Source organism: Pinus tabuliformis, chromosome 4_1 (assembly GCF_031772625.1).
Source record: "Pinus tabuliformis cultivar Carrire ecotype Pingquan chromosome 4_1, CPIR1, whole genome shotgun sequence".
In the NCBI taxonomy this organism is placed as follows: Eukaryota; Viridiplantae; Streptophyta; class Pinopsida; order Pinales; family Pinaceae; genus Pinus; species Pinus tabuliformis.
The window spans coordinates 982,232,554-982,250,919 of record NC_142303.1 but is presented as its reverse complement, the minus strand read 5'-3'; the positions used below and the strand labels follow the sequence as shown (position 1 = coordinate 982,250,919).

General features: G+C 35.0%; 1 protein-coding gene across 1 annotated transcript in view; it reads left to right on the top strand.

The window, feature by feature from the left end:
• The window catches only part of LOC149179420 (uncharacterized), a 95,649-nt gene extending 81,314 nt beyond the window's left edge, over positions 1 to 14,335 (top strand). The window contains exon 2 of the mRNA XM_089422460.1: positions 14,084 to 14,335. Within this exon, the coding sequence (XP_089278586.1) occupies positions 14,084 to 14,335 (252 nt within the window). The remainder of the gene's footprint in view (positions 1 to 14,083) is intronic.
• The last annotated feature ends 4,031 nt before the right edge of the window (positions 14,336 to 18,366 follow it).

Sequence of the window (18,366 nt, the reverse complement as noted above, 5' to 3'; positions counted from 1 at the left end):
TCACTTTTCCTTGAATTCTTTGCTTGGTTTTTATTGTTCATCCTTGGCCTCCTAGTGAGGATTGTAGGTACATAATGAAGACTGCCAAGGCTCTAGGAGTAGATAATAAACGAGGGAATACTAAAGCTTGTGAGAAGAGAACTTGTATTGACAAATATTGTCTTAGTTGGGATCTGGACTCAAGGGAAACAAAATGACCTATGATTAGATCACATGAAAGTCAAAGCGAAATATTACCTCAAAAAAAAGGAAGAAGGCCATGAAGGGACATCTTGTCAAGTACAATTATATAGGGATCATATTTCTTGATGAAAGAAGTGAAGTACCTCAAATTAGTGAGATGCATGAATAATCCCTACACGTGTAAATAGAAAGAAGGTTTTGTACAGACTCCTTAGAGTTGATACATTTGGATTGGTGGATCAAGTTTGATCCTATATGAATTGTCATCTGACAAAGGAAGAAGAGCTCTTGTGTCAAAAGTGTTGGAAAATCAGAAAGGAAAAAATATTTTATTTATGTTTATAATTAATTGTGATATTGTTATGTTCTTATTAACTTTCTTGTGTCCTTCTTTTAACTTAGTTCATGAAGCAACTACCAAAGAACATAACACGAAGATCAAAGACAACAGATGTAGGCAAACAACTAGAGAAAAACCCCTATCTATGGGAAAACCCAGTCAACAACTCTTCCTTTAATAGTTTCACGATATGATCCAATACTTCTTGACCTAGACACAGCTTCCTCCAATCACCAAGTCATGCTTTCCCTTCTTCTGCAAATGATAACCTTTCAGTAAGAACTTCTACCTAGAACTTTGACCCTGCAACAACAACTAGCAGCAACAACTGAAATTCGACCTAGATGCAACACTTCGATCTTGAAACAACACTTCGAACTAGAAGCAACACTTCGACTTAGAAGCAACAAAAAAAATTGACCTCCCCAACAACAGAAATTTGACCAAGTAGTACTTCGAACCAACAACAGAAGAACTTCGATCCTGATGCAGTACTTCAACCTTCTAGCAATAGCCTAGCAAATTCACATGTGCGAGAGAGAGACAACCCATAAACTTCGACTTTTATCCTTCTCCAACAATTCTCCTTATTCTTTTTTAATTTTGCTCTTTTTCTGCTCCTCCTTCTTCTATATCGAACCTGTGAGAGTGTGTATTCAAATGAATCGAACTACACTGTATATATAGCCTCTTATGGAGTTTGAATTACCCTCATGTAGGTCGACTTGATCAAGTAAGGGTCAACTTGGTGTCGAGGTAACAAATGATTTATTTTACTCAATATTAATTCATTTTGCATGATTCAAAAACCCAAGAAGGGACTCATTAAATGGACAATGACTCCAATGACTCAAGACAAAACCTAGAAGTTCTCAATGGTTACTTTGACCTAAAACATGATGACTTGTTGTAGCTGCAACAACCCCCCATTTTTGGTTTTTTCTTTCCATAACAATGGGGACCCTCCTCCTATTGTATCTTCATCTCGTTTCAAATCTTTTGTTTTCGCGTGCATTAAGTGTTGTTTTCCACTTTTGACCATTATCTCACATAATGAAACTTACAACATTTTTCTTCCTTACTCTTCAAGACGATATTTGCGTTACTAGTCTCATATTACCATATTATCTCATATTGTACATTTGTTTTTCTTTCGCATAGAATTTACTTAACTTTATATGCTTTATGCATTTATATATCAAAACGTGATGAAAAATATTATAATTACTTTAAAAACATTGTAATATATCATTATACCTTTTAAATAATAATCATAATAATGATGTATTATTATAATTGTAATAATATTGAAATGTATATATTTAAAGAACAAAACAAAATATGTGTTTTAATCACAATCACTTGTAACTATATTATAATGTAAGTATTATGAATAATGACTTTTTTTCATACTCATACTGATACTCATGTATACATTCCATGTTCATACATTTCATTTCATTGTATTAGACATTTTATATTATGACACTTAAGTTCATATATTATTAAAACATACAGCATAGAAATGAACGTCATAACATATCATGTTTCTTACAATATAGTGTACATAACAAAAAAATAAAAAGAAAAACGTGTAAATAATATATTGTGGATCTCCTAGCAAATTGTCAAATGCACAATACATGTGGTATAACACTCTTATTTGACTTACGCTAAACAAATTGACCATATGTTCTCATTATCTAGCCTTAGTCTAATCACAAAGGTTCTTTTTGAGTGGAGTATATTACATAATTGAAATATGTTGATGGTAACAAATACACAGCATATGGTAAGAAAAAATAATATATAATATATATATATATATATATATATATATATATATATATATATATTTAAAGTCTATGAAATTAAAGATAGTTTATAAGATAGATTGTTTTTTATGCTTCTTTTATAAGAAAGGAGTTTGGAATTGGTTTCTCAGTTTTGGATAGATTCAATTTTTCAACTTTGTCTGTTAAACCAGTTATAAGCTGTTTAGTTGTATCTAAGTGATCAACTAATTTTTCTTCGACTCCTTCTATTTTATTCAAAGAATCTCTTGCATAAGAACAAATCATACTGGATTCAAACTGTACATTGTTCAAACATCTATTTACATCATTAAGTGACCTGGACAGTATCAAATTGTTCCTTGACTTCTATTGTTTTTGCAACATTCATTTCCAAGAAGACGGTTTGGTAATTGAAAACTATATGACATCTCATTGTTGAGTTACGAAGTGTTGTAGATGAGTAATGATAGCAATGATGTAGGTTGTCTTCATGGTGCCACGGTGTTTAGTGTAGATGGCAAGATGTCCTATGAAACGATGATTAACGCAATCAAGGTTGTGGAGAGGTTGATCGCGTGGAAAAAAATTAAACAAAATAAAATAAAATAAAATAAAATAAATAAAAAAATAAAAAAAAATCCATAAATGAAATCCAAATTTAAATGGTTGTAGCATAAATAATAACTTTGAACAAACTTTCGATGCTTATCTCTAACGCATATATATTTTTTGGGTGCATTGAAGGTTAGATTCTTTCAGCACACATCAGAAGTAGTTCAAGCATTTTAATTCCACAAACTCATTGTGCTCCAAGCAACGAAAAAAAATATTAGCAAATTTTGGCTTGAGCGTAACAAAGTTTTTAACAATAATTGCAATTTTAGCAAGAAATATTTGCAGTGGTTGCAGGATCTCCGTAACAAAAAGATGAATATTTGGCTCAAAATTCACTTATTCTACACCTTAATTACAGGATTTCATAATAGCATATCCAACCTGAGAAATCGCACCGTTTGGAACTATAATCCATCAATTTTTTTGTTGTTGTCACATCCATTCATGAATGCACTACGTGAAATCAATAAATCAATCCTAAACAAGCGTAATTCGGTTGTTTTTCTTCATATGAAGGGCTAATATAGCGTAATGCCCTGACTAATTGATAGATGAGATATTAATAGATTTAAATCTTTTAGTCATTTTGTTGATCTTTTTTCTCCATAATTATATGTTGTTAGCGATATGTTTGTGGATGCAGCAAGTTGTTTTAAGTTCATTTTAGATTGTTTAATGATATTTTATTAACTTGCAGAGAATTTAAAGTGATCCTTTTGTTAGATTTGCATCTCGCAAGTTGTTACTTCTTATTCATATACATATCGTTTGATGGATCCATTTGATATGTTCTTGGAAAACTTGTAGATCTTGTATTTACAACTATTATTTCATTAATAGTTTTTCCATTGATCTTGAATTGTCGAATTTACTATCCATACTTCATTTCCATGGGCATAAGCTTGAGCCTAGGCCTGTATATACATCATTAAAACATATAATTTCATTTAGAGTAGGATTTATTGATTGTGTTTCTCTCATATTATAAAAAAAAACAAAAAAAAAAAAAAAAATTGCTTGCCTCAAATCCAGTCTCCATTCATTGGAGCATCACCTCGTGAAGGGTAAACTGGTCCCAAAATTCCATTCAGGGTTGTCATTAATAGAAAAGAGTCTAATCGTGACTCTAACGGGTAGCTCCTCCCCGTTTTGAGTCAGGACATTTCCAAACGTCAACACGACCCAAGAATGAAACCCATGCTTTAATAAGTCACAATAATAATAATAATACAATCTTTTTCTTTCTTGTGATAAATACATTTCATTATGACAAATACAATTATGAAGATCGAACCTAGTTACTTTCGTCAACACTCCCTCTTAACTAGGGAGGTATTCATATATATTTACAAGTACATGGAAGATCTCAAAACACATGAACCACAAAGAGTTCAGGCACACACATTGCCATAGACTAGATTCCTGACCAGGAAAATATATTCAGGTAGGACTAAGAAGAACTAAAGATTTCAGCCACTTAGGTACCATCAAGTTTACTTGCTAACCATCAACCCAGGGAACTAGGTGCGTAATGCAAGGTCAGATCTCTATGACCAACACCACCTTCCCTATTTTGAGAACTAAACATCAACACACAGGCCAACCAGATGTTCTTCGAGGCATACACAGTGTCTCAACACTTCAAATCTCTCCCGATCAAACATATCGATAACATTGAGCATGCTTCCAAAACTTCGAGAGATTTACTTCAACAATCACAACCCCAATCAGTAACAACCCTACACATAAGTAAACACAAACCTTTGGGGTTTTCAAACATCTTAATGCTGCACAATTTATCACAGTAGGACTTAGAGGCTTCCCAAACAAATCTTGACAACATATTCCTCAATCATACAACTTCTTTCCTACTTCACATGCGACAACATATTCTACAATTGTATCCTACTTTCCTTCTTTCAGTAGGAAATCAACATTCATTCTCCAATTTCTTCTTCGAGGTATCCATCATGACTATAATATGCCCTCCCTCTCAACTTGGGAGTTATACTCTTTTCCTTTATCCAGGCTCCCTCTTAACTTAGGGAAATTAACTTCTTTCTATGATATCAGAGGATATTTCATGGCTTCAATCCTTCTTATTAGAGTCATCTTGATCATCATCATTCATATAACTTCCTTCATCATGCTTATCAATCAATTCAACTTTACTTACGAATATCTTCAACATCTTGAAGATTATGTTCCTGCACAACTTAGATAGAAAGTACAACCAAATACATATATAGAAGCATAAAATTAACCATAACATAATCATGGAAGTATTAGAATTTATACATCAAATACCTAAACTTAGTTAGGCTCATAATCAACAAGAGACACATACTTTTAAACATCAACTTCTTGCTCGGGTTAGGTTATAACCACTAGATCACATCAGTAACTCAATCAAGATATCAAACTCATTATATCTAGGGCCTCAATATTTCTTCCAAAGACATGGCATACTCTACTATAATATATTGCAAACCCTAGAAGCAATTCAAACAAGTATAGTTCTACAATGCATCCAACAACTTTAGACTTCATATGTTAGACTTCTACTAGGATTTAATGCAAACTGTAGATTCCATCTTTGAGACACTAAGCCTTAGATGTCAACAATCGAAACCAATCACAACACAATCTAAGGTTTCAACTAAATGACAAACTTCTACTAGGGTTTGTTGTAAACCCTAGATTCATCATCAAAGCTAAATAATATCATCACATCGTATCCTAGAATGCCTAACTTTGACTAGGGCTTAGTTGTAAACCCTAGCACTGATGAAAATCAACAATTAGGTTAGCACATATACATATCTAGGATTTAATAATCATGCACACACATATCAATATCCATTAGGTAAGTTCAAGACACAAATATCAATACAATTAAAGTCGGACATATCATGATCTTGATTAGGCTAGGGTTTTGATCAGATGGGCAAACATACACATATGGTTTCATTCCTAGGACATCATATTAGCTAAAATAAAGGTCTTTCTTATAAACCCTACCAAACCTTATGGTTTCAATACATAAGCATTATCATCCAACCCTAAAGGACCAGGGTTTCCATAGCAATTCTAAAACTCCAAACATGAAATTACCATAAAAACCATAAACATCAAAAGAATATTATTTTTCTAGATTTCATCAGTAACCTAAGTAAACTAGGGTTTTTCACATTAGCATTGACACACCCTTAAGTTATGATTTTACAGAGAACCTTTTAGGGTTCCACAAAAATGTTGATTTTAATGAGGGTAGATTTAATATAATGATTAATCTCCCAAACAAGAATCTTTAAGATTCAAAAGTCTTAGACATAACACTTATTAGTAAAGGAAAGCAGATTTATTTGAATGAATGAATATACCTTTATCACAAAGAGAACATGACTTATGGTCTAAAACATACCTTTAAGTTGTTTTCTAGACAAACCTTATAGGACATCAATAGAAATTCTCTCATGCTTTGTCTTGTGAGATCTTCTCCATAGCCCTTGAGCATATCAACAAGTTTTTCCTAAGCTTATTAACATCTATTACAAATACATTTAGATAAGAGAAGGAAACCAAATATAAAAGGATAATAGAAGGAATAAGATACTTATCTTTGGAAAAATGTTGAGGGCTCCATCTTAATCCAATCTTGAGGGATACCTATAACAACTCAAAAATATTCTTCCAAAGCGTATTTGACCTACAAGTACTAGAAATCAAAGCATAGCGGAAAACAATTCAAAACTTAGAATAGAAGGATATGTAAGGGATAGAGTCCCTAAGAGTGCTTAGAAAACAAGTATTTGACTTCAAATCCTTCCATCTTGTTCTTCTTTGGTGAACCTACATTGGCATTGTTTGCTTGATCCCTATCTCTTTTTTTATTCCTTGGATTATTAGGACAATTACTTCTATAATGACCCATCTTGTGACAATTGTAGCATTTAATCTTAGATAGGTCTATATTCTTCATTGGCCCTATGGACTTCTTGAAGGTTCCTTTATTCTTGTGATGAGTGGAATAGGAATTCAAGATTTTCTCTTCTTCACTCTCCTCATTTCTTACTAAAGATATTCTGACTTCTTCTTGATTGCATGCATTCTTGAATATAGGAGTATCCTTCCAAATCTCTTGAGTGGAATGTATGTTGGATATATATGGGATGAGGTTATCCTTTATTCCATCCACCATTAGGGTCATGGCCAAAATCTTTGTTTCTCTGAACTTTGCCTTTTCTGCATCACTTGATTCATTTGTAGGCTTCTTTACTTTTCCTTTGACTAGATTCAAGACTTTATTCTTCTCGAGGATGACATCTATCCTCTTTTTCCATGCCCTGTAACTGGAGGCCTTATGATTTTTTTTTACCTTCAAATATTTAGACATGGTTCTCGAAGATAGTAGGCTTATATGATCCCATTTGTTGTTCCTTATTCGACTTCCTGAGATTTCCTTATTCTCTTTTGAATAGATCTCGAGGTTGCATTTTTCCTTCTTCTTCACCTTAGCTTTGATACCATGTTGGAAAATAAAAAGAGCATAAAGATTTTCTTTATGTTAATAATTACTTGTGATATTCTTATGTTATTATTAACTTTCTTGTGTTCTTGTTTTAACTTAGTTCATCAAGCAATTACCAAAGACCATAAAACGAATATCAAAGACATCAATATAGGTAGATAACCATGGAAAAACCCCTATCTAGGGAAAACCCAGTCAACAATTCTTTCTTTAATAGTTTCATGAGATGATCCAAGACTCCTTAACCTAGATACAAAATTCCTCCAATCACCAAGTCAACCATTTCCTTCTTATACAAATGATAACCTTCCAGGCTTCCAGTAACAACTTCCCCCACCCACAATTATGTAATCATACATCTGCACAGTTGGCATCTTAGTGGCGTCGGAACAAACTGACGTATACCGTTGGTCCTCTGCATTGCATGCCAAAATCAAGAATCAAGATCAAAAATAAAAAAATTGAATAATCAATAAAATAAAAAAATGAATCAATGATCAAAATCAAGAATCGTGATGATAAAAATATCCAGAATCAATATAAAAAAATCAAGAATCAATGATCCATGTATTCAAGGAATCGATGAAAGAAATTGAGCGCTTGTATTATATTATTTCTAATTTACCTGCAAAGCCACATTTTTTATATTAGCAGAGAAGGACATGTGAGATGAGAAGCACGAATGCACAGTACGGCCTGCCCAATTTAAGCAAACGAATGGGTCCGCCATTGGGTTTGCAGCTGTATCCGTCCATTGTATTCATGAATTTCGTAATTCGCAGTTCGAAGTTTGTAATTGTTGTGAATGTGTTGTAGTTCGCAGTTCGTAATGCTGGTTGATGTTGTTGTAGTTCGCAGTTCGTAATTGCTCGCTTGCATGAATTGCCAGAGAACGAGAATGATTCTCTTTTCCTAAAAAAGAGAATTTTAGGAGGATGGAAAGCAATATATGCTCTTCAAAACAAATGTAGAGAGGTAGAGATATGGGATTGGAAAACAATTAAAGTGTTTTTTGGGCTCTTAGTTTGTCAAGTGATATTATATGGGTGTGAATTCTGGGCTAGCAGCATCCCTGTCTCAAAACATAAGCAAATTGAGAAAATTAAAAAAACCTTTGGTCATGAGCAAGTTTAAAATAAAAATTTGGTTTCTTATGGGATAATGTTGAATGAAACAAGAACAACTTCCACCGAAGCAATTGCTATGGTGCATCTCATAAGGTATCTTCAGAGAATTGAGCAAATGGGAGAAGGTAGATGATAAAGTTATCTTCAATGAAGGAATGAATGAAAGAAAGAAATCATGGATGAGACAAAACAATAGAGGGATGCAAAAATGGAATATTTACCTCAATGCATGTCCCACAAATAGCAAAGATTTAAAGAGTTAAGTTATGCAGTTTCATAAGCATATATGGGGAAAAGATTTGGGTAGAAAGAAGAAGTAATATGTTCAAGAATTCAACCCCACATGGGACCTCCAACAAAAAGAGTATATTGGAGCTAGCATTCCATGGAGAGCAAAGATTCTTATTGCTCAATTAAGAACTAACTCGCATCAACTATGGTGTGAAACAGGTTGGTGGAAAAGACCTATAGAATGTTGGGAATATTGGGTGTGTACTTTTTGCACTTTTGGGGAAGCGGAATCGGAAAAACATTTCATTTTGAAATGTGATGCGTTCAGAGACATCAAAGACAGTTACAATAGTATGTTAACATCGGTTACTTGATATTGTCTTTTCAGTGAGGGGATCGTTTAAAGGTTGGGTCAGCTCATCATTAATTTGAATAATAAGAGGATTGAATTGCCAAAGTCAAAAAGCAGGGAAAGTAGTGGTCCCATAAACTATATCTAGTCCGGTGGACGTTAAAATTTCTTTCTTTCTAATCCTTGAAGCTTTGTTAAGAAAATTTTCTCTCCTCTCCTTAAAAGATGGCGTGTCAAGCTACCCCATCTTTTTTAATGCATGTAGCCACGTGTCATTGCACTAGATGTTCTCACTGCTACCACACCATTGCTTTTGGCCAACAACAATTTTCCATGTGTTAAGTGTCATTCACGTCATTGTGCTTAGTTTGCTACATGTTGATATTTTGTGGGTCTAAAGGGATTGCTAAACATCAAGCATCCATATTTTTTTAATGCATGTAGCCACGTGTCATTGCACTAGATGTTCTCACTGCTTGCCACACCACTGTTTTTGTGGCAACAACAAATTTCCATGTGTTAAGTGTCATTCACGTCATGGTGCTTAGTCTATTACATGCTGATATTTTGTGGGTCTAGAGGGATTATTAAACATCAAGCATCTCTCCACAATTCATGCTCTTGTTCACTTTTTGTTGAAAGATGCATATTGTTTAATTGCATTAAATAGTGCATGTGTTCATGCCATGAAGCAACTGATCAATTGCCAATATTTGGATGCACCCTCAACATGCATGATATTTAACGAATTTGTTGATTTTCAAATAAATTTGAAGTTTTGGTCCTCATTACAAATGCTAACTTCAAGCATTCATAAATTCTTATCCAAAAATAGTTTTTCTAAGTAATATATTTATATTTTTGGAAATGTCAGAGGACTATCCAACCATAAGTTTTATACAACTCTCCATATACATCAGTTTACTCAAGAGTCCCATTGACCTACTTTGTGGTCATTAGTTGGACATAAATATAATTATCTTATCTTATCTTATCTTATAATTAAAGATAAATTTGTTTTCTTCAAAAGTTCCATTCTTTAATAATGTAATTTTGTGTTTTTTAATGCTATTTGTAAATTTTTAAGCTTATTAACTTTGTTACATCTTGTAATTATTTACAATTTTTTTTCAATTGATGGTAATTATATTTTTAAAATTTTCATATTAAATATATGGAGAATTTTTTATATTGACCACTATGCATAACATAAATTTATCTCAAATATTATGTTAACATCTTTGTGCTTTATAAATGATCAGCTATGTAAAAGAAAAAAATTTCTTAAATTTTAAAGAATGATTGGATTGTTTTGATCATCAAAATAGAATATTTTCCATAACTATATCTAAATTTTCATACATTTATTTTACAATATACAAATAATTTCTATATAGTTATTATTATTTTATTCTTAATATATGTTTAATTATAATCAAATTTTTTATTTATAACAATAAATCAACTCCAATAAACTTAAACTTAAACTTAGTAGGTTAGGTCACAAGTTTTGGATTGTTTTATCAATTCATTTAATTTTCTTTTCTTTTCAAAACTTCAATTTTCATATTGTTATTTTTCTTTTGCTTAAGTTAGCCATAAATAATATATTACTACAATTTTGTTTTTCATTTTGAACTTTATTTAAATTTTTTATCTATCACAAAAATAAAACTGGATATTATAACTATATATATATATATATATATATATATATATATAATTAATTAATTATGATTTCCGGATTTTTTTTAAGTTCAAACAATAAACAAAATAGTTTTAAAAGATCTATTTCCAATTGCAACAGCGAAAGGGACGCCTTAGCCACATAGAGCAACACATCCCTTGTATTCCCCACACAAAACTACTAGGCTCCACCGTGAAAGACCCTACTCACCTGATGATGAGTAATGGTAGTGCACCCCTGGTTATAGTTTTGTACGAAGCAATTTCAAATTTTTAGGCGTATTATCAATTATGTTTATAGGTATCTAGCAAGTAGAAAGAGCAAAGGCTCTTAGATATATCTAGCGTGGCTTGTCAGAGTTATTATTTTTTGTTTTTCGCTCAAGGCAGGGTGAGGCCACCTAACCTTCAGACATATAGATTTAAGTTGTCTATTTTTTGAAAATTAATGAAAAGGTCATACCAAGCTTACAAAAAAAAGTTCAAATAATAAAAGAAATATGAAAACAATATGGCAAGGAGTAACAAAAACTACAAAAATGCTCATATAGAAAGATTTCACTTAGAAAGATACAAGCAAAAAGAAAGCAAGTCCCATCACCAACTCCGGCCTTTGAAGTTTTAGTGTTTGAAATAGATTTGCAAAAATCTCACCTGTATTCTTCTTAAACTATTATAAATTATATTTAATTACAAGAACTAACAATTTTCTCCAAATATAAAAAAATAATAATCCACTTTTCATAACCTATAAACTAAAACTATACTTAATTGCATGAACTAATAATTTTATCAAAATATTAAAAAATGATATGTGTGGTTGCTTTCTGCTTTAATTAAAAGTTAAAGAATTGAATAAATGATATAAAGAGTTATTTTAGAAGTGATTATACTGGTCATCAATGCAAAATTACATTCATTTTATGAGATCAATAAATAAATTTATCATATGAGATTAATACAATATGTAAAAATTATACATACTTTTATCATATGGTACGAATACAATACGCTTTTAATACGTAAAGATTTATGTGGATGGTTATCTTGGTAAGGTTATACATAAGAGGTGAAGATTCATTTAAACAAAAAATGAAATTGGAATTTTCTAGCTCCAAACACCAAGCTTTCTCTTTCTTCATTATTTGTCCTAGTAATTTCAAAAGCATTATCTTTCTCTTATCATTTCATTATTTCTCACAATGATATGATAACTTGTTTGCCTGTACAAACCCAGCCACATGATCAACTAATTGAAGCGCCGAGTCGTAATGGAGTCGTTTATGGAGGTGGAAGAATTGCCCAAATGGTTCTGAATCTCGGCAAAAAAAGTCAAAAAATCTTATAGAGGCAGTGTTTGAATCATATTTTTGGTGGTGGAAATAGATTCAACACCATCAAAAACCTAGGGCACCTAAAATTTTAAAGTTAATAACTGTAACTTGGATTTACAAAATTCTTTGCTAGATTTTCTCAAAATATGACTAGATTTTAAAGTTAATAACTCTAACTGGGATTTACAAAAATCTTTGCCAGATTTTCTCAAAATATGACACAAAATTTCATGATTTTCAAGACAAAAAACAATCTCGTGAGACTACGGCAGTCGTAATAAGCTATGGCCGAAACTGTTTTATGGTGGTGTCTCGCTCACATAAAAGAAATGGCTCACGGACTCGAACCTCGCCAAGCCACGAACTATAACACCGCGGCATGCCCCCTGACTAGCCCCACCCTGCGTCGGGCTTACGATATAACACTGCGGCATGCCCCCTCTGGGCTATACATTATAATACTACGACTAGTCCCACCGGGCCACGGGCTTAAACAATATAACAGTGCGGCGAGCCCCCTCTAAGCTATGCAATATAACACTACGTCGAACCGACGACTTATGTGAAACAATTAATAAAAAATAAATAATAAATTAATTATTTTATAATAAAATATATTATTTATTATTTTGAGATTCAACTTTGTTAAGTAAGTCATTCATCTATGGCCATTTTCATGAGAGGTAGTTGTAATTGACTAATTTCTCATGATTTTTGAATAGTCTACTTAGCACTCATTGCATCTGGTGATGCTCATAGGGGTGAACAAGTGGGATTGAAACTAGTGAAATGAATCACATAGCGTCAATCATCACTTCTGGGACTTGCACCCGATAACCAAGTCTTCCCAAAAAAATCACCCATTCTAGAGCGCATAATAATATGAAACAAAAAAATTATGTTATAAAATTTTATGCATAAAATAAAATAAAAATTATATAATTAAAAATAATCATTTCATTATTATTTTTTAAAACATAATGTCACTTCCTTTAAAGTTACCACAATAAAATACAAAATTTCATTCTATAATACTTAGCTTAATTTTTTTATTTTAATTAACTACATTTTATCCAAAAGCTTAGCTTTTAAAAGCTACCAAATCATTTACTTCCTTTTTCCCTCACAAAGAAAGAAAGAGGAACTACTCTCTCTTTAGGAAAACTAATAATACAATCTATTATATATATATATATATATATATATATATATATGATTATATTTTACTGGTTTTTATTTTAAAAAATAATAAAAAAATAATTCATAAATTGTATTTTAATTATTTATATTTTATTGTAATATTAATAATAATATCTGATATATATATTTTTTCTCGGCAAAAAAATAATTTTACAAGTAATCGAGGCCTTAGAAGATTCATAAGGGCTCTCTACACAGCAAGTTCGCCCCAGAATGGAAGGATTCTGGGCATATGTGCTACAAAAAACTACATGACAGAAGAACATATCAGAGAAGGACCAGTAGATAAGAACACTATGCATGAGAACACGGAAGCGAGTATCCATAGCGAGTCTGACTGTAAAAAATTTGCCACTGCCCTGGAAATGACCAAAATCGTCAAGCCGACGGAATTGAGTCATGTCAGTCTTCAATGAAACCTGGAAGCGATCATCTGCTTGACAACCAAAAAGCAAAATGAGACAAAACTGAGCCGCGTGGCCTTAGGCTTCCTTGTCCCCGCCAAGAGTCTTCTCTTCTGCTGGACAGTCGCTAACCAAACACAGAGCTTCATTGCCGCCATATCGTCCTCTGTGATCGACATTGGGTGATTAGTATCATTCAGAATTCCATCCCCAACAGCAGGGAAATTTTCTACATGGGGCAGAATGATTCTTGGGCTGTCAATATGATCTGGTTGATCAACCAGATCTTTCTCCTGGCTTCCCACTGTCAACTGCTACTCGCTGCTCAGAGAGGGCTCCGGAGCGATACAGGCCAGAGGATGGATCTGGTTTTCTTCTTCCGAGAGAATGATGGTGATATGGGCAGAAATCAGAGGTCTGTTGAGGTTGCTTTCGAATTTAAAATGGGTGGTTTGAAAAGCACTATTCGGGATTGGCCTACGAGCAGGGCTAGGGGGTTGCACATTCGCCTGAGAGGGAGGGAGATTGGCGGGTGAATGTTTAGGGTTCTCAGAGCTGCTGGCTGTAGGCCGAGAGCCATCACCATGACGCCCTCTGGGTCGCTTCCTGCCACCTTGGCGGACCATAATGAGGAGCGTATGGATGGCCACAAAATCAACAGAACAAGCAAAGAGGGCAATTGAGAGATAGAATGCTTGAGCCAAAGAACAGGAAATACACACTGAGAGGGTTTGAGAAGGATGAGAGAGCCGCTTACCCCTGAAACCTGCGAAGCGCGCCTCTGTAAATGGAGACCCTCACGCCCCCCTGAACCGTCGAAGACCAAAACTCAGAGCAAGAAGAATGAATACACACCATGAGAGGGAAGAGTCGGGATGTGTTGAATATAACAATCCTTGCCATGCTTCGAATAGAGCAAACCATAAATGCCCAGATACCGCCATCTCCGTCGAAATGTTGTCTATCTGCTTTACTTAAGGTGAATTTCTAGGGAGCCCCGCTGCTTTGTAGCATGCGGTACTCACCATTAACAGTTGGCATGAGAACCATTTATGACACCTGTGTCACCCGCATCTGGGGAATCAACTTCCTCCTGATACTTGTCCTTTTGCATGAGATTGTTGAGCTCCAGGAGTTGTGAGTCAGAGGCTAGGCTAGAAATTGGTCCAACATGTATATGCATCCCACATTCTACTCCTATATTAGCAAGTAAGTCCGCTACTCTGTTCCCTTCCCTGCGGGTGTGCATCAAAGTGACTGCTCTATGGTTGGAAAGCCAACGTTCGATAGAGTGAAGTCTGTTGGCCATTCTCCAACTGTTACAGACTTTGCATGAGGGGGATCCCTGAAGGATTCTTGTAACCATATTGATTATGATTTGTGAATCACCCTCTATTATTAGAGGGAAGAAACCTTTGCCTTGTGCAATTAGTAACCCTTGCCAGAGACCCTCCAGTTCTGCTGAGTTATTGGTGTCCCACCCTCTGGAGCCTAAGAAGGTTAAGAGAGGATCTCCCTTATGATTTCTGAATATCCCTCCAAAACTAGAATTTCCTGGGTTCCCTTTTGAAGCTCCGTCAAAATTTAGCTTGTACATATGGATGGGTGAAGTTGCCATTTCTTAGGAGATTGGCTTCTTAGCGATTTTGTTCCTTTGGGAAGCTGATCGGACCTCCATTTGAAATTCCAATTAGCCCATATAGATTGTTCTTGGGGAGTTGATGGGAAGTCCTCCTGGTACCATGTTTTGAGAGAGATGGTTTCTTCAATATTTTGACAGATTATGTTCCATATGTCTTCCAGCTGTCTGTGGTGGTCCTTGAATATTCTGTTGTTTCTTTCCTTCCAAATGGCCCACATGATGAAACCTGGAATAAGCTTCCAAAGGAGATTTAAGATTTTACTTTGATAAGGGTTATGGGCCTAGTTGCGAATAGTAGTGATAATGTCTCCATTGATTCTTCCTTCCTTTTGACAGCGGAAACTGACCTTTTCCCAGAGCTTTTGAGCCAACGGACAGGAGTGCATGAGATGCTTTGTAGTTTCCTCCTCTTGTTTGCAGTTCGGACAGATGGAAGGACCATGGAAGCTTCTTTTTCTTAAGTTATCCCATGTTAGAATTTTGTTGTGACATAGGATCCAAAGAAATGTAGAGATTTTCGGCCATAATGAGGGGTCCCATATTTTGCTCCAAAGTGGATTTGGCAGCATGTGTTCTTTGATCATGATGTTGTAGGCATCTCTTGTAGAAAAAGAGCCTCTTTCTTCATATCCCCACCTTAAGATATATTTATCCTCAGAGTATTGAATTCTTCTTTTCATTAATTCTGTTTCTAGAGTTTGTTGATCATGGGCCGGTCCATGCTTTAAGATTTGAACTGCTTTAAGCCATTCCCTGTAATCATGGTCCGATGAATTTCTCCAAGTTTTCTACTACCTCCTGAGGTTGCATATTCTGCTCCATATGAGGATGTAGAGGGATTTGGTCCTTTAGTTTAGGCAACTGCTGCCATGAATCTTCCCAAAATCTTGTCGTGCTACCATTCTTCACCTCCCAAAAGTTGTGCTGCTGAATGAGAGTCTTATGCTGCTGGGCAGAGTTCCACATAATTGATCCCAGGTTGACCTCTGATAATCTTATTCGTTCCTCCATAGGACAATTCCTAGCATATTTCGCTGTCCAAAGAGATGCCCAAGGTGTGAATGGCTCAGTTAGCCATTTCCACCAGATTCGAGCTCCCATAACCTTATTACTATGAGAGGGGTCCCTCAAACCTATTCCTCCTCCTTTCTTTGGTAAGCATGCAGTCTCCCATTTGACCAGAGCCCACTTTCGCTTATGGCCGTTACTGCCCCAGAGAAAGGATCTTTGAAGAAAGATGAGTTCTTTGAGAACCCATTTGGTGCAGCTAAAATGGAGAATAGGTATAACGACATGGCTTGAAGAACTGCTTTTATGAGAACAAGCATGCTTGCCATGTTGAGAGATCTGTGAGTCCAAGAGGAAAGTCGTGCTTCCAGGTTCTCTAGAAGGACTTTCCATGAAGAGTGCTTAAGGGCCGAGGCTATCAAGGGAGCACCAAGGTGGGTGGAAGGGAGTTTAGCAGAGGTGAAACCCAAAATGCGGATAATAGCATACTGAGTAGGAGAGGGGTATGAAAGAAGAAAATGTGCGATTTGGATTTGTTGATGGAGGCTCCGGAGGCATCAGAGAAATCCAAAAGAAGAGTTTTGAGTTGACGCGCTTCTTGGACCGAAGGATGCCCATAAAGCATGTTATCGTCAACGAACTGCTGGTGGGTGAAAGCAGGGGAATTATGAAAGGAAGGCCTTTGAGAAGCTAGGATTGCTGAGCAATTTTGATACTGCGGCCTAAACCTTCAGCCATAATGACAAAAGAAAAGGGGAAAGGGGGTCTCCTTGTCGGATTCCTCGAGAAGGATGAAAGGTAGAAGAGGGAATGTCATTGATTAAAATAGAAAAGAAAGAGGAGGATATAAGGCTCATCACCCATCTAATCCAGGGGGCAGAAAAACCAAAAGCAGTTAAAACTTTTTCAATATACATCCAACTTAGGTGTCAAAAGCTTTTGAGAGGTCTAATTTGAGCAACATACCTGGCTTCTTAGAAGTCTTCAGAGAGTGAATTATTTCATGTGTCAGGATAATGCCGTCAATAATCTGCCTTCCCTCCACATATTCGGATTGCTCTGACGAGATAATGAAAGGGAGTAACAGTTTGAGTCGGGATGCTATGATTTTAGACACAATCTTGTAGATTATGTTGCATAGTGCTATAGGTCGATATTTGTCAGGTGTGCTGGGCAGATCTACCTTGGGAATCAGAGCTATGAATGTAACATTCATCCCTGGAAACATCCAACGAAGAGATCGTGACTCCTCAACCACTTGCCAGACTTCCGTTTTAATCAAATCCCAGAAGTTGTGGAAGAAGTTGGATGTAAATCCATCCGGTCCAGGAGCCTTACCAGCTTTCAGTTGTCGCACTGCCTGTTCCACTTCTTGTAGGTCTACTGGCTTGAGAAGCAGTTGGTTGTGTTCATCAGTGATTAGTTTAGGAATGTTCCTGGTAATTTTCTCTATAGCTTGTGATCTATCTCCATTTGGCTCTCGGTGCATTTGCTTGAAGTAATGTAATAGAGCGCCTTCAATTTCTTCATGCTTTTCCACTTTGGTGCCCTGCTCATTTTGAATATGAGTAATATTGTTGTGCATTCTACGCTGGATGGTTGTACTATGAAAGAATTTTGTGTTTTTCTCTCCATCTCTAAGCCATCTAACTCTTGATTTCTGCCTCCATAGTCTTCTTGCCTAGCCCTTTCTGCAAGTTGCAAATCAAGAGTTTTTTCCTGTTCTGACAGTTCCTCTGAACGTCCCTCATCAATAATCCTTTGCTGTAGTTGCTTCATTTCTAATTCGATGGAGCTTTTACCCTGGAAGATGTTACCAAAGGATGTATGATTCCAGTGCTTGATATTACCCTTTAGATTCTTAAGCTTTTGCTGGAATTGGAACATTTTTGAGCCTGGAGGTGGGGTAAAATTGTT